Genomic DNA, 25,164 nt, shown 5'->3' on the forward strand with positions numbered 1-25,164 from the left:
TAACTACAAACACTTCAATTTAGTCACAAACTCATAACACAAAGCAGAATAATCTGAGACAACAGTAACTCAGAAGGGGAAGAGGAATGGGATGGAGCCTGCTTAGGCTAATGGAAATAAGAAGTCATCAGAAAGTGGACTATCTCATCTATGAGATCTTTTATGCAGACCTCATGGTAATTACTAAACAAAAAATCAGAGCAGAGCCACAATTTGTAAATAAAGAAAAAACTGAGAAAACCATCACAGAAAACTACAAAACTGAAATGGCAGTCAGAAATACAAGGGAAGGGAAACAATGGAAATATAGAACAACTGGAATACAAGAGATAAAATGGAAGTATTAAGCCCTCATTTATCAATAATGACTCAATGTAAAGGGACTGGAGAATTCAATCAAAAGACACAGAGTGGCTGAATGGATTAAAAAACAAGACCCAACAATACACTGCCTCCAGGAAACACATCTCAGCTCTAAAGACAAACATAGGCTCAGCGTGAAGGGATAGAAGACAATACTGAAGCAAATGCAAGCAAAAGAAAGCAGGTGTTGCCATATGTACATCAGACAAAGCAGACTTCAAGATAAAAAAGACAATCAGAGATAAAGAGGGGCAGTATATAATGACAAAAGGGACTTTCCACTAAGAGGACATAACACTTAGGAATATATATGCACCTAACATAGGAGCACCAAAGTATATAAAGCAACTAAAACAGACTTAAAGGGAGAAATTAACAGCAAAACAATAATAGTAGGGGACCTCAAATCTCATCTATTGGGAGAAAATATTTATAAATTATATATCTGATAAGGGGTTAATTTCCATAATGTATGAGGTACTCACACAACTGAACAACAACAACAACAAAACAGCCTGATCAAAAAATGGGCAGGAGATATAAACAGACATTTTTCCAAAGAAGATATACAGATGGCCAGTAGGCACATGAAAAGATGTTCAACATCACTAATCCTCAGGGAAATGCAAATCAAAACTACACTAAGATACCACCTTAACCCTGTTAAGATGGCTATAATAACTAAGACTAAAAACAGTAAATGTTGGAGAGGGTGTGGAGAAAAGGGAACCCTCATATACTGCTGATGGGAATGCAAACTGGTGCAACCACTATGGAAAACAGTATGCAGATTCCTCAAAAAACTAAAAATAGAACTATCATATGATGCAGCAATCCCACTTCTGATATTTATCCAAAGAAAACAAAAACACTAACTCAAAAAGGTATCTGTACCCCCATGTTCATTGCAGCATTATTGACGATAGCTAAGACATGGAAAGCGCCTAAGTGTCCACTGATGGTTGAATGAATAAAGAAAATGTGGTAAATATAATGGAATATTATTTCACCATAAAAGAAGGAAATCTTGCCATTTGTGACAACATGGATGGACCCTGAGGGCATTGTGCTGGGTGAAATAGCATAGACAGAGAAAGACAGGTACCACCGTATAATTTCACTTTTATGTGGAATCTAAAAAAACAAAGACAAAACAAAACCCTGAACTCATAGATAAGAGAACAGATTGGTAGTTGTGGAGAAGTTGGGGAGTGAAATAGGTGAAGGGGATCAAAAGATGCAAATTTCCAGTTTTAAAATAGTAAGTCATGGGATGTAATATACAGCATGGTGACTATACTTAATAATACTGTATCGCATATTTGAAAGTTGCAAAGATAGTAAATCATAAAAGTTCTCATCACAAGAAAAAGAATTTGTAATTATGTATGGTGATGGATGTTACCTAGACTTATTGTGGTGATCATTTCACAATATATACAAATATCAAATCATTACATTGTACAATTGAAACTAATATAATGTTATAGGTCAATTATATCTCAATTTTAAAAAACAAAAATGTGAAATAATGTTATAAACCAATGTAACTGCAATAAAATAAATAAAAATAAACAAATAAAAATGGTTCAGATGGTAAATTTTATGTTATGTATTTTTTAGAATTAAAAAAATGAGACAAAGGGGCTGGCCCCATGGCCGAGTGGTTAAGTCCGCGTGCTCCACTGCAGGCGGCCCATTGTTTTGTTGGTTTGAATCCTGGGCGCCGACATGGCACTGCTCATCAAACCACGCTGAGGCAGCATCCCACATGCCAAAACTAGAAGGACCCACAACGAAGAATATACAACTATGTACTGGGGGGGCTTTGGGGAGAAAAAGGAAAAATAAAATCTTTATTAAAAAAATGAGAAAAAAAGTAATATACATGAACATGTTAAAAACAATTAAATACAAAAGTTTATTCTATAAAAAGAATTCTCCCATCATTCACGCACATTTACCAACGGTCCCTTTCCCATATTACAGAGTGCTGAAGGTGCCTCATACACTCTTCAGAGACATTCATACATATAACATGCTGGACACGGGGCCTGGCTTCTCCGCTTTGATTGAGCAGTATGTCCTGCTGTGTTTCATATCAGATTATATAGAACTCCCTCGTTATCCTTAACGGTTGCACACTGACCCATTTTACGAATGCATAGACACCAGATCCAAATGAATACACACCTATGATTCCACTTGTGTAAAGTTCTGAAATAGGCAAAACTAACCCGTAGTGTTAGAATTCAGGGTAGTGGTCACTTCAGAGGAGGAACAGGGCAGTGACTGAGAGTGATGGGGCGCTTCTGGGATGCTGAGCATGCTCTGTTTCTTAAACTCAGTGATGGTTGTACAAGAGCGTCCACATTGTAACAACTGCAGAGTACACTTATGATTTCTGTACTTTTCTGTATGATGTTGTGCTTCAGTTTTACGAAATTTAATCTCACAATCTAGTGGGAAAGGTATATATAGAGGCAAGTAACTATGGCTGTGTGGTGAATGAACTTCGGACTCGGGATCTTGAACCGTTGCAGCAGTTGACCCCAGCGCGCTGGAGGCTGCCCGCATGCTAGTCCCAAGTGTTGCCAGCTGGATAATTTTGGGCAAGTTACATAAGTAACCCCTCAATTCCCACATCTGTAAAACGGGAATCATAATGATGTGGATTAAGGCTGCCCCAGCTAGAGAAGCCCAAGGTGACCTGGCCTACGTGCCAAACTATACGACCCAGTGGACTTTTTTTATGGTATGAATTAGGACTGCCCCAGGGAGAGAAGCCCGGGGCATCCTCACCTGCATGCCGATCTATATGGCCAGATTCGTATCTAAAGTTATATGACCGCACAATAACCAGACCCCATCTGCACTGAAATCATTTAATGACTTTTTACATCATCTTTTCTTTTCTCCAGTAAAAATAAGTCACGTACCCATGCCTTATAAAATTAGCCCTAACCCTCAACTCGGCAGCAGCAGGAGCTCTGACCGCCCGTGGGTCCTGTCCCCACGCACCAGCTCTGCCTGCCCATGGGTCCTGTCCCCATGCCAGCGGCAGCAGCAGCAGAAGCTCTGCCTGCCCATGGGTCCTGTCCCCATGCTATTCCACACTATTCTCTAAATAAAAGAGCACTACTGCCAGATCTTGAGAGTCTAAGAAATCTTTCTTTCGACTCCTCGGCTCACCGATCCCGCATCATTTCTGGTGGCCCGTACGGGGAATTGCTTCATCGGCTTGTGAGCTCGAGTTCTGGTAAGTGCCCTTTTCTTCCTTGTGCCTTTCTCTTTTTCAAGGATGGATCTAGATTCACTGCTCCATCGGGAACTTTCTCGGACAGCTGTATGAATCCACGTTTGCTGCCCATGGCTACTCTATGGGGCAAATTGTGGCATTCAGCTTGAAGAGATTCAGTACCTTAAGCCTCAGGGTGATGGAGAATGAATTAATCCATTCCTTCCTGCTCTTTTTCAAGGATGGATCTAGATTCACTGCTCCATCGGGAACTTTCTTGGATGGCTGTATGAATCCACGTTTGCTGCCCATGGCTACTCTATGGGGCAAATTGTGGCATTCAGCTTGAAGAGATTCAGTACCTTAAGCCTCAGGGTGATGGAGAATGAATTAATCCATTCCTTCCTGACTCTATCTCTAATAGACAAATTTTACGTGGGCGCGGGTCGGCCACTTAAGTCGTTAGGACGGCCGCCAATCTCCAAGACTCCCGTGGAAGGTTTCTTTTCCTAAGGCTGGATTGGCATCCCTCCCTCTGGCACCTGACCACGCTCTGAACTGCGAGGAAAGTCCCACTCGGGACTCCAGTTCAAGGGAAGTACCAAACTCTAACCTTTGGTGGAGTATGGGAACCCCTTCTTGGGAGAATGGCTCCAGGATGCAATTGGGTAGAATGTCCCCCAGACTGGCGGAAAATTCCTCACTGTCTTTCTCTTTCTCACTGTCTTTGTCCTTTTCTCTCCTGGGGACCATACGCCAGGCACCTATTACTGTCAGGCAGAATAGGGAAGATGTTCAAGGGATGCCCCCATCATCCCTTGCTACAGGAACTCCATTGGGGGGATTTTCAAGGTAATGGCTCCCTTTCTCTGGGACCATACGCCAGGCACCTATTCCTGCCAGGCAGAATAGGGAAGATGTTCAAGGGATGCCCCCATCATCCCTTGCTACAGGAACCCCAATGGGGGGATTTTCAAGGTAATGGCTCCCTTTCTCTGGGACCATACGCCAGGCACCTATTACTGTCAGGCAGAATAGGGAAGATGTTCAAGGGATGCCCCCATCATCCCTTGCTACAGGAACTCCATTGGGGGGATTTTCAAGGTAATGGCTCCCTTTCTCTGGGACCATACGCCAGGCACCTATTCCTGCCAGGCAGAATAGGGAAGATGTTCAAGGGATGCCCCCATCATCCCTTGCTACAGGAACCCCAATGGGGGGATTTTCAAGGTAATGGCTCCTTTTCTTTCTCCTTTTCTCTCCTGGGGACCATACGCCAGGCACCTATTACTGTCAGGCAGAATAGGGAAGATGTTCAAGGGATGCCCCCATCATCCCTTGCTACAGGAACTCCATTGGGGGGATTTTCAAGGTAATGGCTCCCTTTCTCTGGGACCATACGCCAGGCACCTATTCCTGCCAGGCAGAATAGGGAAGATGTTCAAGGGATGCCCCCATCATCCCTTGCTACAGGAACCCCAATGGGGGGATTTTCAAGGTAATGGCCCCTTTTCTTTCTCCTTTTCTCTCGGGAACCATTCACCAGGCCTATGCTGTCAGGCAGAATAGGCACCAGGCACCTGTTACTGCCAGGCATAACAGGGAAGGTATACAAGGGATGCAATGCCGGGGGACGCCCCCATCACCCCTTGCTATAGGAACCCCACAGTAGGAACAACGGGTAGGACGCTGCCCTAGGTTCAGGGGGGATTTTTCATGGTAATGGACCCGTTTCTTTTGTCTCTCTTGGAGTTACAATGGCAATTTTCATCTCCTTTTGAGCCTTGTGACTGGGAAACAAAGAAATCTTTAAAGAGTAAAAGGCTCCACCCCTGGGAGCCCCAACTTTGGGTTTCTGGGCCTGATCACCCCAGCAACCCTAAGTGGGGGTGCCCTCTCTTGACAGTCGACTCATTGAGTATTTTAGTCACCTACTGAGTCGGTTATGAGGGTAGGAGACCTGTGATTTATTCTGTGAACTGTCGTGCTAGCGTAGTGTGCCCCAGTACAGGAACTGTTGTGTGACTCTTATCTTGATAACCCTCTGGAAGAGGCCATGAGGGTGAGGTCTGATCTCTTCTTTTCCTTTCTTTGTCTGTTTTGCTCACCATCTCTTCTGTTGTCACCAAGTAGAGGTTAAGTTCAGGTTAGACCTGAGCAGAACCTTGACCTTCTGTAAAATTGGAAAAATAAGCCTTTTGCCAGGGATTTAACTCTCAAACCTGGCTCTGGGAGCCCCAGCCTCCAGCCAGTTCCAGGCCTTTGCCTCCTGCTTCCCTACCTCAACTTTGCTGGCTCAGAGACAAAGTGCCCAGGCTGAGCGGGACTTGACTAAATCTTATAACTATGTCAACACCCGCAATCGGCCTCTGCACACCCGCAATCGGCCTCTGCACCCTTTCTCCAGCTGCTGTCAGTCAGACACTGGCTTTACCGCCACGGGGAAGGTTCCTAAGCATCCCCAGAGACCCACCCTGTGGATGCGTTCTAACTCCATCTGGGAGAAAATTTGAGGGGTTTCTCTGTGCCTTTGTGATGCAGTTGGACAGGTAGATCAACCTGGAATGTAATTTGAGTTACAATCCAGTTTCTGGGAAATCAAGAGCAACTGTCCTTAGAAAATCCTTGCAAGACTGGAAATACAGCTCTAGAGGCAGTTCAGATTCCACCTAGTTCCTTTATCACAGAAAGGATTATCATCTCCCCTCTCCAGGAACTACTATCTAGCCCATCACTAATTCCTAAGACTGAAAAAAAAAAAAAAAAAAAAAAGAAAGAAAGAAAGAAAGAGGAGGGGAGAGGGAAAACGGCCATAAGCGTGCCCTTGCAAAAAATCTAGCATCTTGAGTATCTTCTCCACAAATATTGGTAAAAAAACAATAGCTCTAACAATAGCTGTGCAGTCTCTGTGTACGTGTGTCTATGTGTACGTTATATGTGTGATATTTTACCTCCGGATGGTGTTACCAAAATTAAGAGCTCTGTTTAATTGGCTTCAAGTAAGCGCTTACATAAATTCTAAATGTAGTAGAAATTAATCCAATGTCTTTCAAGTTAACTTGATGTGAATTAACTTTTGGTAAATGAAAGCTTGTTTAAGTTTGTTGGTTTGATTGAAAATAGTCTTCTTGTCAGAGTTGTCAGTATTTGCATATGATGCAGGCATGCAGCCTGGGTTTACTAGTCAAATAAGTTCACATTGTCTGTTAAATTCGTCAGCAAAATAATAGCTTTAAAGGATGACCAGTTTTGTCTAATGTCTCATGAAGTTTTTGTGGGTACAATAACTGTTTTATGGTCTGTATACTTGAAAAAAAAAAAAAAGCTTCCAAATTGTTTTGATAACAATCTTGAGTTTTGCCAAGTTAAGTTAAATGATAAAAATCTGAGCATCTGGGTCATTTTTGGATTGGATAGCACACAAGCATTATAGCCAAACTTATCTAAGTTATCTACTTTTGGCTTCTTATTGCAGAGAGGCTAAAAGTCTTTGGGTCTGTTATTGTAAAGCAGCGTGTTTCTAGAAATTATGAAGTGTTTAGAATGCTGGTATAAAAGACAATTCATAATTGCTTACCTTTTTAGTGTTTACTATGGTCTGTTAAGGGTTAAAAGTTCTTATTAACCTATATAATTAAAGCTACTGGAAGTTAATAAGGAAAACAGCTCTGTATTGAAGGAAAGTTAAAATGTATGTTTTCAGTAAAGAGGGTATAAAGAATGGAAGTATTTTTGTTTGATGGGTTAAGAAAGATAAGTTTGTCCTAAAGTACTAGAAAGAAAAAAAGACAGACTTTGGGACAAATTCTGAAGGCAAAAAGAAAGTTGTAGATTTGTGAAGGAGGAATTCTGAAAGGAGTTTTATGCCTGGTCAAGTAGACTAAGATTAGAGTAAATCCAATTAAGTGAATGAGTTTTAATGTTAAAAATAAGCTGGTACAGAAATTAAAATTTGGTTTTCTCTCAAAGCATAATTTTCTTGAACTTTTGGCCTGCTCTAACTCTACCTAAAAGACAGAAAATCTATGTTTTGTTAAAATAATTTCCTATATTCAGAAAGAAAGAGGTCTCTTCTAAAATTTTTTTGACGGTGTTGTTTGCTCTTGACTGTCTCTGTTGTCACTTTGAATGGATGCCTGAGCATTGTTTAACAGTGAGCGTTGTTTCCTATTGAACAAGCATTTTAAAAACTTTTGATATTTTTGACAAGCTTCTCCCTCAAAAATATTCAAATCCTGAATAAAGGCTTTCTTTTGACCTAGTAGATGGAAGAAGAATTTCTCTGAGGATTTTCAGAGGGCCCCTGAGACTTCTCAAAGAAATTTGCTCTCTTCCTATAAGGAGGAAAATACTAAATTAATTAGGTTTATTTGGTTTACTAAATTACATGGGAAGCATTGTCAAATAAGCGATGATAAACTTTCTTATGTGGTATTACGTGGGTGAATGTTATTAATATACGTGTCTTAACATTATATAGCATTCCTAAAATTCTAATCTGTTCTGGTTATCAGTCATAATTCCAGTTATTATCTTAAAGTGTTATATGTCACAGAAATAGCCAAGTTTCTTTGTCAATTGCCCTTTTGAGTCTTTTGTCCATTTGCAGATAGTTGCTGTTTTACACTGATGCTTTTTGCTTTTGCAAATATGTTTCATGTCCAGAGAAATTCCTGGAAAGGATTCTGACACAAGGGTTCTAAACTACAGGTTTCTGATAAACTTTCAGATTGTAAAACTGAACTGGGTAAGAAATTACAGAATTCTAACAGAAACTAAGCTCATAGACCTGCTAACAGAAGATTAAACTCAATAATCAATTATACAGGACTGTGTGAACTGATGAGAATGATTATAATTTTTTATGACTTCTGTTTGAAATATTGCTGAGTTTTGATGTTTTGTTTTGTTTTCTCATGTTTAAGGAAATCTTTCTTTCTTTTCTCTTATGCTAACTATGACTTACAGCAATTTAGTGAAATACATCTTTATGAGCAAAACTGAAACATTTGTCTTTTTCTCCCGACCTGATCCCTCCAGAATTTGGAAACTCTTTGTGAGTACGGTTATTTCGTGGCAATATAGTTATTTGCATAAGTTCAATAAGAATTTGGTCTCCTTATAACAGGACACATTGGTTATCTTACCAAGGCTTTGACTGGAATGTCATATTTGAGCGAAACATACAGGCTCGGATATGACAAGACAGCTTTTCAGGAACAAAGATTGGACTTTCTGGAATACAGCCACTTGGAAACATGGGCCTGGTACCTTGTTTACAGAGATTCTGGCAATCTTACCTGGTAAGTAAGGAAGCTTGCTTATCTGGCAGGTGCAAGGAACCTCAGAATATTTTGGAGGACCTCGAGAAGAGAGGAGTCCACCCAAATCTGGAGGTACTGCAGGCAAAATCTGATGGCAAGTCCTTGGCTTGGCTTTTCTGGCCTCGAGAGGCCTTTACAGTTCAATCTGAGATTCCTCATAAGAAAAATTCCAGCAAAGCAGATTTAAAAAGCCTGTATAATCAATTGCCATTCTTGCTGCACTTATGTCAATAATTGGACCAAGTTTTATTGAAACTACACTTATTTTGCAAACCAGTTAATCTTAATTTGGCTATCTTTTGTAAAAATGAGGGTGATTTTAGAGAGAAAAATTATGTTTCAGTAGAAGCTATAGTACGCATTTATGGATATTAGATTCTAGCTCTTCTCCTCTACAAGAGTCATCTATTACTAATCATGTCTCCTTGTGGCCATCTGTCTCTGATACCTGGGAGTTCCCTGGCCACAATCAAACCTTTTCCTTCAATACTGCTGCCCAAATACTAACTAGATTTGCCTTGTCATAGGTGGATCATAAACGACAAGTTCCAAAGGTAAAGTCCCCAACTTATTGATACACACAGGATGGACTATATCAAATTTGGGACGAATATATTTGGCTCACTCCTGCTAGTGATCAACTCAGTAAAAGTCCACTCTATCTTGGGAACAAACCAATCACACCTGTGATACATGGCCTAATAGCACCCGACCTATGGGAAAATTCCCTGTCATATGTGTTCTCATATCATAAGCTTAAAAAATACTGATTGGTTTGGGACTGACTGGGATAGACGGCCCAGCACGCGTTGGTTAGCCCCTAATGGCACTCAGTGGCTATGTGGCTCCAACTTATGGCTTTGGCTGCCACCTGGATGGATTGGACGATGCACTCTAGGCTTTGTCAGGATGCAAGGTCTACATTTACTATCTCTCCTCCTGCTAACCGACCCAACCTGCAACAGCGCTGGACCTGCTCTGTCTTCCACTGGTATGACCACGTTGCCTCAATTTTCCTTCCCCAGTTAGGAATCGAAAGTGTCATCTGGCCCATGGAAGCTCTAAACAAATTTACTATGAAAGCGTTAAAATGATACACAACATAGCCTTTTGCTGCTTGATTTAGAAGTGTCCCAAATGTATAAGGCAGTCCTCCAAAACCGAATGGCACTAGATGTCTTGACAGCAGCACAGGGGGGCACCTGTGCCATTATAAAAACTGAATGTTGTGTCTATATTCCTGACTACCATCAAAATATCTCTGGCTTCCTGTCTGATATGAGCCACCAAGTTAAGTCCATGTCTGACCCTCCCCTATCTCTAAATGACTGTTTGAACTCCTGGTCAGGACGAGGTTTCTAGACTACTACCAAAACCTTATTCATTGGGTTAATCATATTGCTAGTATTTCCTATTATAATTTGTTGTCTGTTTCGTTGTTTGTCTTCCGCATGTCAACAAAGTTTCACCTCCTGGACCACCACTCGACAAATGATTCTCTCGTCCCCAGAGGCTCTGGATGCCTTGTCAGCCTTGGACTCCACGGGTGCAGTCTTCCGGTCCGCTGAACCCCCTACCTATACCTATGGCCCCATTTAGGGACAGCTCTACGACCTTGTACAGCCGGAAGTAGTTACAGAAGACTGACCGTCGTCCATATCCCCAAAAGATTTTGGGGCCAAATGGGTTCAGGGGGGGTTTATGATGTGGATTAAGGCTGCCCCAGCTAGAGAAGCCCAAGGTGACCTGGCCTACGTGCCAAACTATACGACCCAGTGGACTTTTTTTATGGTATGAATTAGGACTGCCCCAGGGAGAGAAGCCCGGGGCATCCTCACCTGCATGCCGATCTATATGGCCAGATTCGTATCTAAAGTTATATGACCGCACAATAACCAGACCCCATCTGCACTGAAATCATTTAATGACTTTTTACATCATCTTTTCTTTTCTCCAGTAAAAATAAGTCACGTACCCATGCCTTATAAAATTAGCCCTAACCCTCAACTCGGCAGCAGCAGGAGCTCTGACCGCCCGTGGGTCCTGTCCCCACGCACCAGCTCTGCCTGCCCATGGGTCCTGTCCCCATGCCAGCGGCAGCAGCAGCAGAAGCTCTGCCTGCCCATGGGTCCTGTCCCCATGCTATTCCACACTATTCTCTAAATAAAAGAGCACTACTGCCAGATCTTGAGAGTCTAAGAAATCTTTCTTTCGACTCCTCGGCTCACCGATCCCGCATCAATAATACAACTACCCAGTAGAGTATTTGCAAGGATTTAACATAGTCTATGTAAAGTGGGTAGAAGTGCTCCGCAAGTACACAGCAGGTGCTCCATTAAGGCCAGCTACCAAGTTACCACGAAACTGATTTTTACAAGGAAAAATCCTCAGTGTTCAATGAGGAAGTGTTTTGGGTGAAATACCCTGCGCCGGCCTCCTTGGGGACTGCGCGCTCATAGAGGAGCGTGGTCGGAGGTCCTGGGGCTCGGGAAAGCCATCTTCAGCACAGGCGAATCCGCAAGCCACCTGACTCTGACCGCGTCCGGTTTAACAGCAGAGTCCTGACATCATCCGCCCGCCACCCCTGCGCCCCACGCGCACACGGCGCAGCCTACCTTGGAAGCCGCGCAGCAGTTCTTCCGGGCGGCCTCAATTGGCTTGCCTGCACCCTGAGGCCCCACCCCTTTGCCCGCATCCTGCCCGGGGGCGCTGGCCGTCAATCTGCCCAGGTGGGAGCGGTGATTGGCCAGGGGCCCGCCCTCTAGACAGCCCCGCCGGGCTTGCGTAGGCTGCGCGTTGGGGGTGGGAGGGGCGCGGCATCGCGCCGGGAGCCGCCGCTGTGCCTCTCCGCCCGCCCGCTCTCCCGCCTGTCCCTCCTGCAGCCCCCCTGCTGGGCAGGGCCGGCCCGGCCCGGCCATGGAGTCCTACGACATCATCGCCAACCAGCCCGTGGTCGTCGACAACGTGAGGCCCGGCAGCCGGGGGTTGGGCGGGCTCCTCGTCCCTGGGGACACACGCGGCGGCGCCTAGAGGGACCCCCGCCCGTCTCGCTGGCCCTCCGCTCACTGCCCGCCCGCCAACCCCGCCGAGGGCCCGCGTGCCACCCGGCCCTATAGCCCGGGCCTTGGGGCCAGCCCCTCGCCGGCGCCGTGGAGCCACTGCCTGAGCCTTCCCCGAGGCGGGCGGGGAGGAAAGGGAGAGGCAGGGATCCCATCCGTCTGGCGGCCCTTGGTCAGCATCGGGAGAGCTGGAGTACAACCGGGCGTCCCAGCGGGTGCAGCTGTGTGTCAGGCCCGGGGACGCATCCCGGACCGTTCTGGGTTAAGAGGGAAGCCATGGACAGGTTTCCACACCAGCCCCTTTTCCCCTCCGCGGCCTCGGGCTCTGGCTGCCCCTCCTAGTGGAGGAGGGATGGCGTTTGCCCTTTTGCACACTGCTGGCCTTCTCCTTTGAAGAGGGTTGGCCTAGTGATTTGTACAACAGTGCTTCCCAAGGGGCTGCGCCCTCGGCAGGACCTCCAGAGTGTACAGGCCCTACTGCATTTTTTCCTAGGACTGGGGGAAAATGCAGGTTGAGCTCTGTCAACCACATATCCACCACCACCTGGTGGGCCACTTGGCTCCTTTGACCCTTTCCTTAAGTGCTTCCTGTGCCGAGCAGAAATTCCACAGCCGGCAGGGCAGTGGAGAGAGTTCAGGACTGCTTGGTTCCCAGGATCCATAAGCAGTTTGGGATAGTTGTTTGGAAACCAGAGGGAAGTTGCCTGGCTTCCTTGTGGCTTTGTCCTTCGGCTCTGGGCTCAGCATGCTTTCAGCTGCTCTTCAAGGATTTCTGCTCTCAGAAACTTCTGGTCCTTGAGAAGAAAATGAAGGGTAGGGATCTGAGTCTGCCCCTGGCTGGGTGTTTGCCTCTGATGTGTGAGCCTTGGAGTTTTTGATAATGACTCACTTCTGTTTCTGGGATCCATCTCCCTCCCACATGACCCCCATGTAATCCCTGCATGGCTGTCTTTTGGAGTGCCCATGTGGGCTCCCTGAGTTACAGCAGGGAATGTTTAATAAGAAGGCTGAAACTGGGCTGGGATGCTCTCCAGCAGCTGCAGGAAGGACCAGGCCACTTCCTTTCCTGCTGAGCAAATAATTCGCTTACGGTAATCAACAAGTTTATGAGTTCAGAGGGCAACCTGCTTGGTCCCTCTGGGCTTCCAGGCCCTCCTGTATAACTGGGAGGTGTTTATTTCTGCACTGCAGACTGGAAGGGTTGTGATGAAGATCTGTGGGAGGAGGAGTTGAGACACTGATTCCTTCCTTGGGTGGGAGGTTTCTAGATGCCAGATTCCCTTTAAGATCCTGAGTCCAGCTTCCAGGCTGGAGCAGTGGAGGACCAAGTTCTCCTTGGCCTGTAGTCTTTGGGGAAGCCACGTGAGGAGAAGTGCCAGCTGGCCCATGCACCCAGAGATCTTCCCCGCGCGTCCTGTATGTGGTCCCTGTCTGCTGGGAGGGAGGCAGGAGCTGTTGAAAGGCGGCTATGCTTAGGGCTCCCTTCTAGCTGGCTTTTGGGAGTAGCTTGTGCGGCCGATTTCTCCTGCCTGGAGCTGACCCTGGAGCGTGCAGAGGAGGATGTACTTCATGGTTTCTCTGTCTCCACACCAGTACCATTCTGGGCTGGGTAGTTCTTGGTTGTGAGGGGCTAGCCTGTGCCTGGCAGGATGTTTAGCAACATCCCTAGCCTCTACCCACAAATGCCAGTAGCATCCCTTTTCCCACTCCCCTCCTCAGTCTCCAGACATTGTCAAATTTGGGGGAGTGGGAGGGAATCGCCCCCAGTTTTGAGCCACTGATGTACTTGTAGGTGATCTTGCCCACTTAGCAGGACCTCAGGCTGCGTGGTGGGGGTGGTGGGGCTGCGTGGTCGGGCAGCCAGCCCTCTGCTGCAGGGCACTCTTTCATCTGGAGGGGAGTGTTGGGAGCTGAACATTGTGTTTCCTTGCAGGGCTCAGGGGTGATCAAGGCTGGCTTTGCAGGAGACCAGATTCCCAAATACTGTTTCCCAAACTAGTAAGTGTTGCTCAGGCTGTGGTCCTGACTCTTTCGTTGCTTCCTGGGAGAACATTGGCCTTGTGTCACAGTTCCCTTTGAGGACAACTCTGGTCCCCACCTGTAAGGCAAAACACCAGATTTGTGAGGCTGAAGCTGCCGAGGGCTCAGGAAGGATAAGACAAGGCCTCCCCTTCCTCTTCGGAGGCTCTGATTTTGGTCCCTCCTTGAGTCAGGGAGGAGGAGAAGCTTCCAGCATGCCCCTGGGGACAGGGCGTGGTAGCAGCAGCAAGAATAAAAGGGAGACATCTCCGAGAGAAGGAGAAAGAGTAGGGAGTTAATGCACAGCCACTGCTTCCTCCAGGAAAGGTTTTCTTCAGGGCTTGTCTTTTCAGACTCTAGAAAATATTTTGTTTCAGTCAGGGGTGACTTTCCCTGAATGGTGCCAGTAGTGGCAGGAGTAAGAGGGAGGGGCAAACCCGGAGAAAGTTGGAGGGCTCCTTCGGCCACTCAAGCCCATTGGGAAGCTTTCCCTTGGCAGTGCCACTTCCCAAATCTGGAAGCTTTGGAGTTACTGGCCTCAGCTGGGGTGGGGCGTCCTAAGGCCCCCGAAGTGGCTGGCTATACCAAGAACCTCAGGCCTGGTCTGGGGACAGAACCAGCATGGAGCATCCAGTAGGGCTTCAGCTTTCTTCTGAGCTCCACTTGGGTGTAATTAAAAGTTCCTGTTGATGTGCAGGGAACTTGGGTCAAATTTTGGAATAGTAGCTCGGCCAGTCTTCCAAGAAGTGAGTCTCTATTCTGGAAGCCCTGGCAGTGGGAAGACGCAGGAATGACAGGGGTGCACAAGGGATCCGCGACCTGACTTCCTGGGGCCATCCTCCCTTGGTCTGCAGGCGGTGGCAGCAGCCCTGCCCTCCTGAAATCGAGAGCGTGGGCTGAGTCATTGTGGCTGCAGAAGCTGACTGCCAGGGCTGGGCCGTGAGGGGTAACATTCCAGAGCCCTCTGCCCTCTCTGGGAGGGAGGGTAGGGAATGGAAGGGACACCTTTTCTTCTGACCCTGAGCTTTCCGTCCCGCCAAGGCCCGCTCTGTGGTCCCATGTCCCATAGGCCTGGGTTCTGACCTTTGCTCCGTGGCCACATCCCGATGCTTTGGAGTCCAGTTACCCTCCTGACCACTGGGGTTGGACTTCAGTTTTCCTCGACTGGGCTCAGCCATGCCCCCTGCCCACCTCGCTGACTTTACCTGTCCTCACAGTGTCGGGCGCCCTAAGCACATGCGGGTGATGGCTGGAGCCCTGGAGGGGGACCTCTTCATCGGACCAAAAGCAGAGGTAATACCTGTGGAGCCTACCTTTGCCTGGGTTTGGGGTCCTCATAGTCCCGGGAGCATTGGCTGGTGGTCAGAGCGGTACCGCTGTTCTCAGGGGCCGTCTGCTGGGTGCCCTCCTGGGCTCTCTAGGCTCCAGCTCTGAAGTACTGTGCCGTGGAACCTTGGCTCTGTGAGATGGACCACTTCATGCCCTGTCTTTTAGAAGCTACTTGGAAGTTACAGGGAAAGAACTGATTAAAAAGTGACTTATGAGTCTGAATCACCTGGATTTGATGACTGATCCAAATGAGAGCTGTGGGGGCCACCTCTTGTGTTCTAGCTGGGGTGACTTGCCAGGGGGCTGCATGGCCAGATGAGGCCCTCAGAGGAGGAGCAAATGTTGGGAGGCCAGGAAATAACATACAAGTGCAGTTTAGGCACCTGGGGAACACAGTGTGGGGTGCTGGGGTCTGGCAGGCCTGAGCTGGAGGTGCAGGCATGGGGCTCCTTGGAGATGGGGTGAGTGGGATCCACAGCTATGGGTGAGAGGCCCAGGCGTTTGGTGAGAAGGGGCATGCTATGGGGGGACATCAAAGGGCAGCTCCCTGCGAGAGACCTGAGCAGTGGCTGAGGAATTGGGAGGAGCAGTAGGCACAAGTGACCGCGGGAGGAGACTGTATTGGGTCAGCCACGAGGAGGCTGGTGCTGACAGCAGTAACCATGAAGTGGTGGAGATGGAAGCTGGGCAGTGTGTGAGGAGAGAAGGGGGAGCATGTGCTGGCAGTGAGGATAGAGAAGCCCAGGAAGCCTGGCCAGGGGAGGAGGGGGAGGACTGTAGGATGGGAGGGAGCACATCGCCACCCTCTCTGGTCCCTGGCCTGTTGAAGCTGGCTGGGCTCAGAGCCTGAGAAGCTGTTGGACCGGTGAGCTAGTGCTGACTGAGTTCAGGACCTGCCATAGGCATGGGGACACCCAGTAAGCAGCAGTGGTTCTCTTCAGGGCAGATGAAGGGGCACCTTCCAGGAAGGCAGAAAGCAGTTGCTGAGTGAGGGGCCTGGTGCTACAGCTGGCCTTCCCCCTCCTCCCCAGGAGCACCGGGGGCTGCTGGCCATCCGCTACCCCATGGAGCACGGTGTGGTGCGAGACTGGAACGACATGGAGCGCATCTGGCAGTACGTCTACTCCAAGGATCAGCTGCAGACCTTCTCGGAGGAGGTGTGGCGGCGGCCCGGCCCGCCGGTTCTCAGTTCCCAGCCGCATCCTCTCCCTGCTCCGCTTCCTTCCTGGTCAGGCTTCCATGTTTCCTCTGTGTTTCGTTAGGGCCTGCTGCCTCTTCATTGTGTGCACGTGGGTACTGCCAAGCAGAGTTTTCCAGAGAGAGCTGGATCTTTGGAAGAGTCCCTGCTGGCAGATAACAGGATAGTGCCCTCGGGAAGGATGCGGGCTACACCTACGTGTGCTCCCAGCGGGGTTTTGGCTCTCTGAAAAGATCTTTTTAGGGCCTAGCATGTTGCCTTTGCACATTCCCACAACTCTGGCATCTCTCATAGCATCCTGTTCTTCTAACGGAAGCTCCGCTCAACCCAAGCAAGAACCGGGAGAAGGCAGCAGAGGTGTTTTTTGAGACCTTCAACGTGCCGGCCCTGTTTATCTCCATGCAGGCCGTGCTCAGCCTGTGAGTGGTCCCTAAGCCCTGGGGTCCCCTGAGTCCCCATCCTCCCCATGGCCATGCTCCTGCTTGAAGTGACCAGCTGTCCAACTTGCCCGTAGAAAAAGCCCCCTGATGACTGTTCCTTTAGGGACTTCTCGTGTCCCTTTTTCAGACCAGATAATGCAAATGTCCCAGGGTCCCTTCCAGGGGTGAGGAGGTCCCCGTGCCTCGATGGCTGAGGTGAAGGGATGCTGACCTGGTAACAGGTACGCAACAGGACGCACGACAGGAGTGGTTTTAGACTCGGGGGACGGGGTCACTCACGCTGTCCCCATCTACGAGGGCTTTGCCATGCCACACTCCATCATGCGGGTGGACATTGCCGGCCGCGACGTCTCCCGCTATCTCCGGCTACTGCTACGCAAAGAGGGAGTCGACTTTCATACCTCAGCTGAGTTTGAGGTTGTCCGGACCATCAAAGAGGTGACAAAGGGCAGGAAGGCGTGGAGATGATGTGGGTTGGGAATAAGGGGTGGCGGGACCAAGGCATGAGGTTGAGCCTGGGGTGCGGGTGTCCTGGTTGCAGCCTTCTGAGGGCTGTGTCCCTGCCCATTGCAGCGAGCCTGCTACCTGTCCATCAACCCGCAGAAGGATGAGGCTCTGGAGACAGAGAAGGTGCAGTACACCTTGCCGGACGGCAGCACCCTGGATGTAAGTTGCCAGGCGTGGCGCTGGGTGGCAGCGGTGATGCTGGGACCTGGAGGAGGAAGAGGCCTATCTGCCTCAATCTTGTGTTCCAAAGGTGGGGCCAGCGCGATTCCGGGCCCCCGAGCTGCTCTTCCAGCCGGACCTGATAGGGGATGAGAGTGAGGGACTCCACGAGGTGCTGGCCTTCGCCATCCACAAGTCCGACATGGACCTTCGCCGGACGCTGTTTGCCAACATCGTGCTTTCGGGTGGCTCCACACTTTTCAAAGGTACCGTGGTTTGGAAGATGGTGGTAAGACTTCAGAGGCCAAGGGCAGCTGGACCCTCAGACTGCACCCCACTCCCTGCAGCCTGGGACATGGCCCATTTTCTATTGGCTTTTTGGTGGTCAGTGAGCATTTTTTTCTTTTAAGAGAGATTTAAAATTAAATTTTATTTACTTTGTAAATAGATGATACATTTACATGAGGTCTAAAATGTATTAGATGGAGTCTTTCTTCTCCACCATCCTAGGCACCTGGTCCCCTTGTTGTCACAGGACTATCAGTGTCTCTGGTGTGTTCTCAGCAGCGTCTCTGTGCATATAAGCAAATGTGCATTTCCCCCCTTCCTTTTTTACACAGATTGTAGTGTTTTATACAGGTTCGTGTATTTCTCCCTTAGCCCCATATCTGGGAGCTCTTTCCCTATCAGTGTGAATTCTTTGATATGGCTGAGTGGTATTTCACTGAATGCATGTGTCGTTTAACCATTGCCCTGCTGATGGCCTTTGGGACGGTTTTAATCATTTCCAATCACAAAGATGCTGCAATCGATGACCTCATGCATTGTCATTTCACATGATGGGAATTACACCTAAAAGATAAGTCTAGGGGTAGAATTGCTGACTCAGAGGGTGGGCATGTGCTTTTGGTATTTGGTAGATCCTGCCTGAGAAGTTGTGCCTCTTACACCCTACCAGTTAGGGATGTGAGTCCCCCACGCCTCCCACCGCTGTGTGATCTTTGCCCATCTGGTGGGGTGAAATGGCAAGCATTTTCTCTGGATTTGCTGTTTGCCTTTGGAGTGTTGGGTGAGGCGCAGGGTAGGGGTCAGGCAGAGCTGTGGGCCTTGGGTTCCATCTCACGTTCCCTCCGAGGAAGCTGGGCCCTGCAGGCACAGTGCTGATCTTTTCTGCCCTTGGAGTGGCTTGTTCCCGCCTGTAATCCTGGGGAGAATTGCTGAAGAAGGGCTGTAGCAGCTGGGGCACCTGAGGTCAGATACGGGAGAATAGTGGGAAGAGGATCAGATGTGGACCCTGGGTTCAGCTAGCTTGTGTTCACAGGTTTCGGCGACCGATTACTAAGTGAAGTGAAGAAGCTTGCCCCAAAGGATGTCAAAATCAAGGTGAGGTTAGGAGGAGTCCCTGGGCGTCCTGGGGGTGCTGGGCAACCTTGACCCTGGGAGGAAAGGGCAAGTGCTGCCTCTAGACGCCCTCTCACTCACAGCGCAGCCTGCTTCTCCCCATTCAGCTGCTCCCAGCTGATGCACTTGCTGTCTGGCCTCAGGCCCTGGCAGAAAGGCCCCCAAGGCTGGGACAGGGGCTGCTGTGTGGGGACGGGGCAGTTACATTGCCACTTGCTCCTCTAGATCTCCGCCCCTCAGGAACGGCTGTACTCCACATGGATCGGGTGAGGCGGGGTTCACGGGGAGGGTTCTGGGAGGAGACCATTTTGCCCTGGACACTTCTCCCAGGGTTGGCCCAGGACAGGTGGAGGTGGGTGGATTTCCCTCCCAGGTAAGGGAAATGGAGCTCTGACTGCCCAGGGAGGGCAGTTGGCTCAGCCCTCAGGTCCACAAGAATGCTATCCCTCCCTCCTCACAGTGGCTCCATCCTGGCCTCCCTGGACACTTTTAAGAAGATGTGGGTATCCAAAAAGGAGTATGAAGAGGATGGCTCCCGAGCTATTCATCGTAAAACCTTCTAGTGCCCAAGGAGGAGCATGTAGCACCTTGGGAGAATGGGAGAAGAGGGGAGCCAGAGTCCTTAACCATTCTGGTTTGGGCTCACCTGCTAGGCCTTAGGGTCCCCTGCATGCCCTGAACCCTGGGCAGGTGGTGCAGCGGTGCTTCCCTGCAGCCTCCCCTCCACACTCACACACACACGACAACATTTAGCTGCATGGATGGGAGTCTTGAGCTGGAATATAGGAATTGAAGAGCCCAGCTTTGGGCTGTTCTGGGGTCCCCCTTGGCAGTGCCATTAGGCCTATGGTTCCTTGCTCTGGCTCTCAGGGCTGCTTCTCCAAGGGTGAAGGCCAGACGCCCAAAGGCCCCCATTTCCTCCCACAGGATCCCTCCCAGGGCCAGAGTGCCTGGATGCCTGTGTAACTAGCCTTGGGGCGTGGGGTGGAGGAGGGGCAGCCAGCAGCTCCCCTGGTACACCATTGCCTCTTATGCCACCTCCTCTGCCTGACCCAACAGGGTAGCCCAGAGGGTGACACCTAGGTATCCCTGACCTTTCACACTGTCCTCCTGTCTTCCTGGGTGGATGCCTTGGTGTAAACTGAGGGCTGGGCAGTCTTCCATTCCCAGTGAGGGGGTCTAACCCAGGGTCAGACCCCTTGGAGCCAGGGCAGAGGATGAACGGGGTTCAGGCAGCCTCAGTTTGTTGTGCTCTCCCCTTCAAAGCACTTCATGGACTTGCCGCTCCCTCTCCTTTACCACAGTACCCTGGATGGGAAAGGGTCGATGGCTTCATTTGTGAAGGAGAAGCCACTTCATCAGGAGTCAGACCTAGAGGCCGGGAGGGGGACACATTCCTTCTCCCAGCTCTCCCACAAAAGAGGTCTTCACTTAGCCTTTGTGGCCAGGACCCTCACCTCCCTCACCCAGATATGTACAATAATTTAACACAGTTGCCTGAAAAAAACTTTTTGTAAATCATTATAGTAATAATTATGGACAAGGCCTGGTGTGTGGCTGTTTTTTCATGGTTTCTCCTGCTGTTGTTTGCTCATCCATCCTTGGAGACTTTGAGACAAAGGACCAGCAAGGACGCAGCCTGGCACTGGCTCCAGCTCAGAAGCCTGAAGGTTTCAGTTGTTGGCAGGGTAAAGTGGCACAGGAGGCTGGGCTCTCAACCTGGTGGCAGAATTCCCCAGCTTCATTATCTGCTTCCTGAAATCCACTGGGAGCAGAGAACTTGGAAACAAAGAACAAAGCTGTTTTCCTCTCCCTTATCCCTGGACAGAGCCTTGTGGCAGGCGGGCATCCACATCCTCACCTGTGCTTTTGAGTACTTCTGCCCGGCTCAGACGTGCCTAAGGCCGACAGACCAACAGTGATGTAGGCTCAGAGTTCAGACAGGTCGGGAAGGAGAGTGATGGGGAGATGGACAAGGCTGTTGATGAGCTGGGCTGAAGGAAGGGGTGGAGCAGCAAGGAGAGGAAGGGCAGTGGATGCAGAGGGAGCAGGGAGAAATGAGAGTTGGGAGAGTGTCGGCCCTTTCCTTCTTTGTCAATCATTTGAACACCTGCAGTATGTCCAGGAGGGTGCCATGTGTTTGGGGCCAATGGTAAACAAGACATATCTGTCTCCAAAAATGTACAGGTCAAGGGAGGAAGATAAACGGGTCATTTTGGTACAAAGGTTGGGGGGCCAAGAGAAGGGGTATTTAACCCAGCCAGGGAGGCAGGCTAATTTGCCCGGGGCCCGGAGAGGTTAGCCAGGTAGAGGAGGGTCTTCCAGGCAGGGGGTCCCTTGGGACTGGAGAGAAGGGTATGGACCTGTGTGATACCAAGTTAGCATGGAAAGGTAAGTGGTCTCCCCTGGCTATGAGGCAAGATAAACCAGAAAGGCAGATTGGGACCAGCATGTGGAGGGCCTTGAAAGGGTTTTTAACTGTGTCCTGGGTGATGGCCAGCCAGCCATGGGAGGATGGTTATAGCTGTGTGTCAAAGGCAGTTGGAGTTGGTGGGGCTGAGGAACAGCCCAGAACTGAGGAGACCAGGTAGGAAGGGAGAGATGACTGAGTCAGGCCTGACTTTGAGGGCATTTTGTGAGGCTTTGTGGTCATAGAGCAGTTAGGCATGTACCTGCCCTCAACAGGGGAAACAATTTATAGAGAACCCTTTGTTAGGGGTTCTGTTCATGGTACCACCTTCTCCCAACCACACAGGTTTGGAGCCTTATTGCTGTGACTCCTCCCTCTTGCTCACCTTCTCCACATTCTGTCAGTTACCCAGTCCTGTTGGTTCCTCTGCCTGTACTTTTCCTGCCTGTCATTTCTTTTCACGGTGGCCACTATATCCCAGCTCATGACCACAGCTCCATTCTCCCCACCCACTCCATTTGCTCTTGGATCTAAAGCCCAGGTAGCTTTGGTTCTGCCACTTCCTAATCCAAACCATCAAGCGGTTCTCCACTGCCTGGTGAAATAAAACTGAATGATGTGACGCTGGTGAAATCACCTTCATGAACTACATGTTGGTGCATTTAATTCTGGCCCTTTGGGGTCTGTTCCTTCTGTTTTAGGCTTATGTATCGTCATGCCCTGCTTTGCCTGCCGGCCTCTATGCATGCTGTTCTCTCTGCTGGAAATGAGTGTCAAAATCCCATCCTTTAACGCCAAGCATGATGCAACATACTCCCTACTCCTCTCTCTTCCAGCAGGGATGGTATGGTTACAGAACTCTGGCCCTGCCAGGTTTCTCACTGTTGGAGAAAAGCCACAGATGAGAAGGTGGTAAGGTTAGAATGAACCTTGTGGTGTTGGACTGGGATGGGAGGTACGGACTCATGGTTTTTCATATAAATACAGATAGATAGTGAAATAAATATGCATCTGTGTATGAGTGCTAGGGTTAGAAATATATGTGTATATTTGCTAGCCCTGTCTGCTGGGAGGGCCCAGAGGCAGTGACACCTCGGTAGCAATGAGCACATATAGTGTCCAGATCTTGGTTTCTAAATACCGTTCTTCAATAAAAGGAACCAGAGCTCCTTGGAGAAATTCCAGATCTAGGGCAGAGAAAGAACAAGATGAGCCTGGAATATCTTATGGTACCACAAAGTAAGTAAGTGCTCAAAAAAGAGGGGGGCTTCTCTAAAGGACCCAGGAACCAACTTGAAGGAGGGCCCAGTGGCCAAATCTGTAATGGATTATAAGCCATAGAATAAAATATCCATGAGTCCCTTCTGATATAAATAATTGAATAAATATGTACATGGGGTAGAAGGGACAGTTCTTCCTTACAATCGAATTCCAATTAATAAATGTAGAAGGAATAATGGAAAAAGAAAATCACCATTAGGCAAACACCATAGTAGTGATTGTTGCAGGCAAAAATTAGCAAGCAAAAATAAGGACATTTGCATTGCCTCAAACTATCTCCCCACAATACTTACTAACTACAAAAGGAAAAACAATAACTTTGTGGTGGATAAACCTAGTGGATATTACTTTAACCCCATGATCCAAGTTTACATCCCCAGTAGTAAGTCACTATCTCTTGATACGATGCACTGAGAGGGCCCAATGTCACCTGTTTTTTTCCTGCGTAGCCTCACTGTAGCCAGGAACAGACAGGCAAACTCAGACTGCGGGCATTCTACAACTTAATGGACCGATGCTCTTGTTCAAAAGGGACAGTTCTTGAAGACAGACTGAGCAACTGTCACAGATTGCAGACTGAGATATGACAGCACAATGCAATGCGAGATCCTGGATTGGAAAAGGACCTCACTGGGAAACCCAGCAAAATTAGTGAATAGCACTATCAATATGAATCTCCTGGTTTCAGTCATCTCATGTCATTAACAGGGGAAACTGGGTGAAGAGTAAATAGGAACTCTGCTATTTTTGCAAACTTTCTGTAAATCTAAAACTATTTCCCAATAAAAAGGGAGAAAAAAGAGCTCAGGCTGAAGCTACCTGGTCTGGATTTACAATCCTGCCACCACAGCTAACTAGCTGCATAATCCTGAGCTCTTCCAGGGTTGGCCCATCTCTAACATGGGGTGATAATAATAGCACCTACCTCATGGGTTTACAGACAGCCTGGAAGATGAGCCTGGGACATTTTGTGCCAGAAAAGAAGTGCTCAAAGAATGATAGAGACACATCGAAAGGCCACAGGAACCAGCATGAAGAAGCTCCCACTGGACAAGTTTGGTTAAACATCAAAAACTAAATAATGGCAGTTATGAAATATAATCCACTGCATACAATAAGAAAGCATGAGTCCATTCTGATATAAATTAATAAACTGAAAGTTCAAAGAGGAATAGGGTATTGGCATCTCAAAGTACTGCCCCCTAAGACACTTATTCATAATTAAGGAGTAACTTCACAGTGGAGGAGCCTGGCAGACATTAGCTTAATCAAATGATCAAAGTGAACCCCATCAGCAGTGGCACAAACTGACGACGTGCCTTCTGAGAAGGTGCAGCACCACCTCATGGTACTCCTACCCAAGGTGCATAACCTGAATCCCATCAAGAGGGAAACATCAGACAAACTCAAGGTGTTGGTGAATTTTCAAGAGTCAAGGAAAGACTAAGGAACTGTTCCAGACTGGAGATGAAAGGGACATGACAACTAAAGGCAACACGTGGTTCTGAACTGGATCCTTTTGCTATAAAGGATGTTATAGGAACATTTGGCAAAACTTGAGTAAGGTATGAGGATTAAATGGTAGACATGTATCAATTGTAATTTCCTGATTTTGATGGTCATATTGTAGGTACTTAAGACAATGTCTTTGCAAGAAATACACACTCAAGTGTGAGGGGGCATCAGATCAGCAACTTACACTCAAGTAGTTCCAGAAAAAAAGTTCTTATTCTGTACATGCAGATTGTTTAATACCATTAGAGTGAGGCCTGTATTCTTCCCTAGTCAGGGGAGATGGGATCCAATTTCTAAACTGCTAAGTGGCCAAAGGTTCAGATGAAGCCCACTTCTACGCAAAAAGCAAAGGCTTGGTGCTCCTAGTGGGGGACATTACATTTCCTCTGTGCCTCTGGGGCTCCCAGTTACCAAGAGGCAAGGAAAAGAGCTACTCATAGTAAGTGGTTAGCCCAAGACAGAGGTTCTCAGCCTTGGCTGCAGTGGAAATCACCTGGAGAGCTTTACTGTTCTGATGCCTGGGTCCCACCCCCAGAGACTGCTTAATGGTCTGGGTGTGATCTGGGCGTTGGGAGTTGTAATCCATCCCCAGGTGATTCTAATGTGCAGCTGAATTTGAGACCCACTAACTTAGGAGGCAGGAGTTAGCCGATCTATTGCTGCAGTAATAAATTATTGCACATTTAGTGGCTTAAAGCAACACAATTATCTTATAGTTCTATACAAGTCCAACACTGGTCTCACTGAGCTGAAATCAAGGTGTCAGCGGGGCTGCAGTTCTTTCTGGAGACTAGGGTGGAATCATTTCCTTGCCTTTCTCAGCTTCTAGAGGCTAGCTGCATTCCTTGGCCTGTGGCCCCCTTCTTCCATCTTCAAACCAACATGGCATCTCTCTGACCATTCTTCCAGTGACATCTCCCT

General features: G+C 48.3%; 2 protein-coding genes across 18 annotated transcripts in view; one reads left to right on the forward strand and one right to left on the reverse strand.

Annotated features, from left to right (window-relative positions):
- Positions 1-11,665, reverse strand: part of C15H2orf92 (chromosome 15 C2orf92 homolog) — a 47,143-nt gene extending 35,478 nt beyond the window's left edge. For 7 of the 14 annotated variants that reach the window (XR_011425912.1, XR_011425916.1, XR_011425908.1 and 4 more), the window contains exon 1: positions 11,541-11,644. The gene's annotated coding sequence lies outside the window, so the exon portion shown is untranslated. Of the gene's footprint in view, positions 1-11,348; positions 11,495-11,540 lie in introns of those variants that run through there. The other 7 variants (XR_011425909.1, XR_011425914.1, XR_011425915.1 and 4 more) reach the window with 5 other exon arrangements.
- ACTR1B (actin related protein 1B) lies at positions 11,561-20,580 on the forward strand. 4 transcript variants are annotated; one of them, XM_070235097.1, is made up of 12 exons: positions 11,562-11,889; positions 13,918-13,982; positions 14,858-14,949; positions 15,221-15,296; positions 16,364-16,489; positions 16,825-16,949; positions 17,192-17,408; positions 17,544-17,636; positions 17,728-17,902; positions 18,958-19,019; positions 19,263-19,303; positions 19,498-20,580. In XM_070235097.1, the coding sequence occupies exons 4-12, from the start codon at positions 15,240-15,242 to the stop codon at positions 19,598-19,600; spliced, it is 999 nt and encodes a 332-aa protein (XP_070091198.1). In that variant the 5' UTR covers positions 11,562-11,889; positions 13,918-13,982; positions 14,858-14,949; positions 15,221-15,239; the 3' UTR covers positions 19,601-20,580. The 4 variants fall into 4 exon arrangements, with proteins under 4 accessions (XP_001491513.1, XP_070091198.1, XP_070091199.1 ...); XM_070235099.1 differs by having other exon boundaries at positions 11,734-11,889; positions 16,274-16,489; XM_001491463.5 differs by lacking the exon at positions 14,858-14,949 and having other exon boundaries at positions 11,561-11,889.
- The last annotated feature ends 4,584 nt before the right edge of the window (positions 20,581-25,164 follow it).

This window comes from Equus caballus, chromosome 15 (assembly GCF_041296265.1).
Source record: "Equus caballus isolate H_3958 breed thoroughbred chromosome 15, TB-T2T, whole genome shotgun sequence".
Classification (NCBI taxonomy): Eukaryota; Metazoa; Chordata; class Mammalia; order Perissodactyla; family Equidae; genus Equus; species Equus caballus.

Coding starts and splice junctions, on each gene's coding strand:
- ACTR1B (XM_001491463.5), top strand. CDS start 11,842: ATGGAGTCCTACGACATCATCGCCAACCAGCCCGTGGTCGTCGACAAC. Junction 13,983..15,220: donor AAATACTGTTTCCCAAACTA/GTAAGTGTTGCT, acceptor CTGTCCTCACAG/TGTCGGGCGCCCTAAGCACA. Junction 19,304..19,497: donor CTGTACTCCACATGGATCGG/GTGAGGCGGGGT, acceptor CCCTCCTCACAG/TGGCTCCATCCTGGCCTCCC.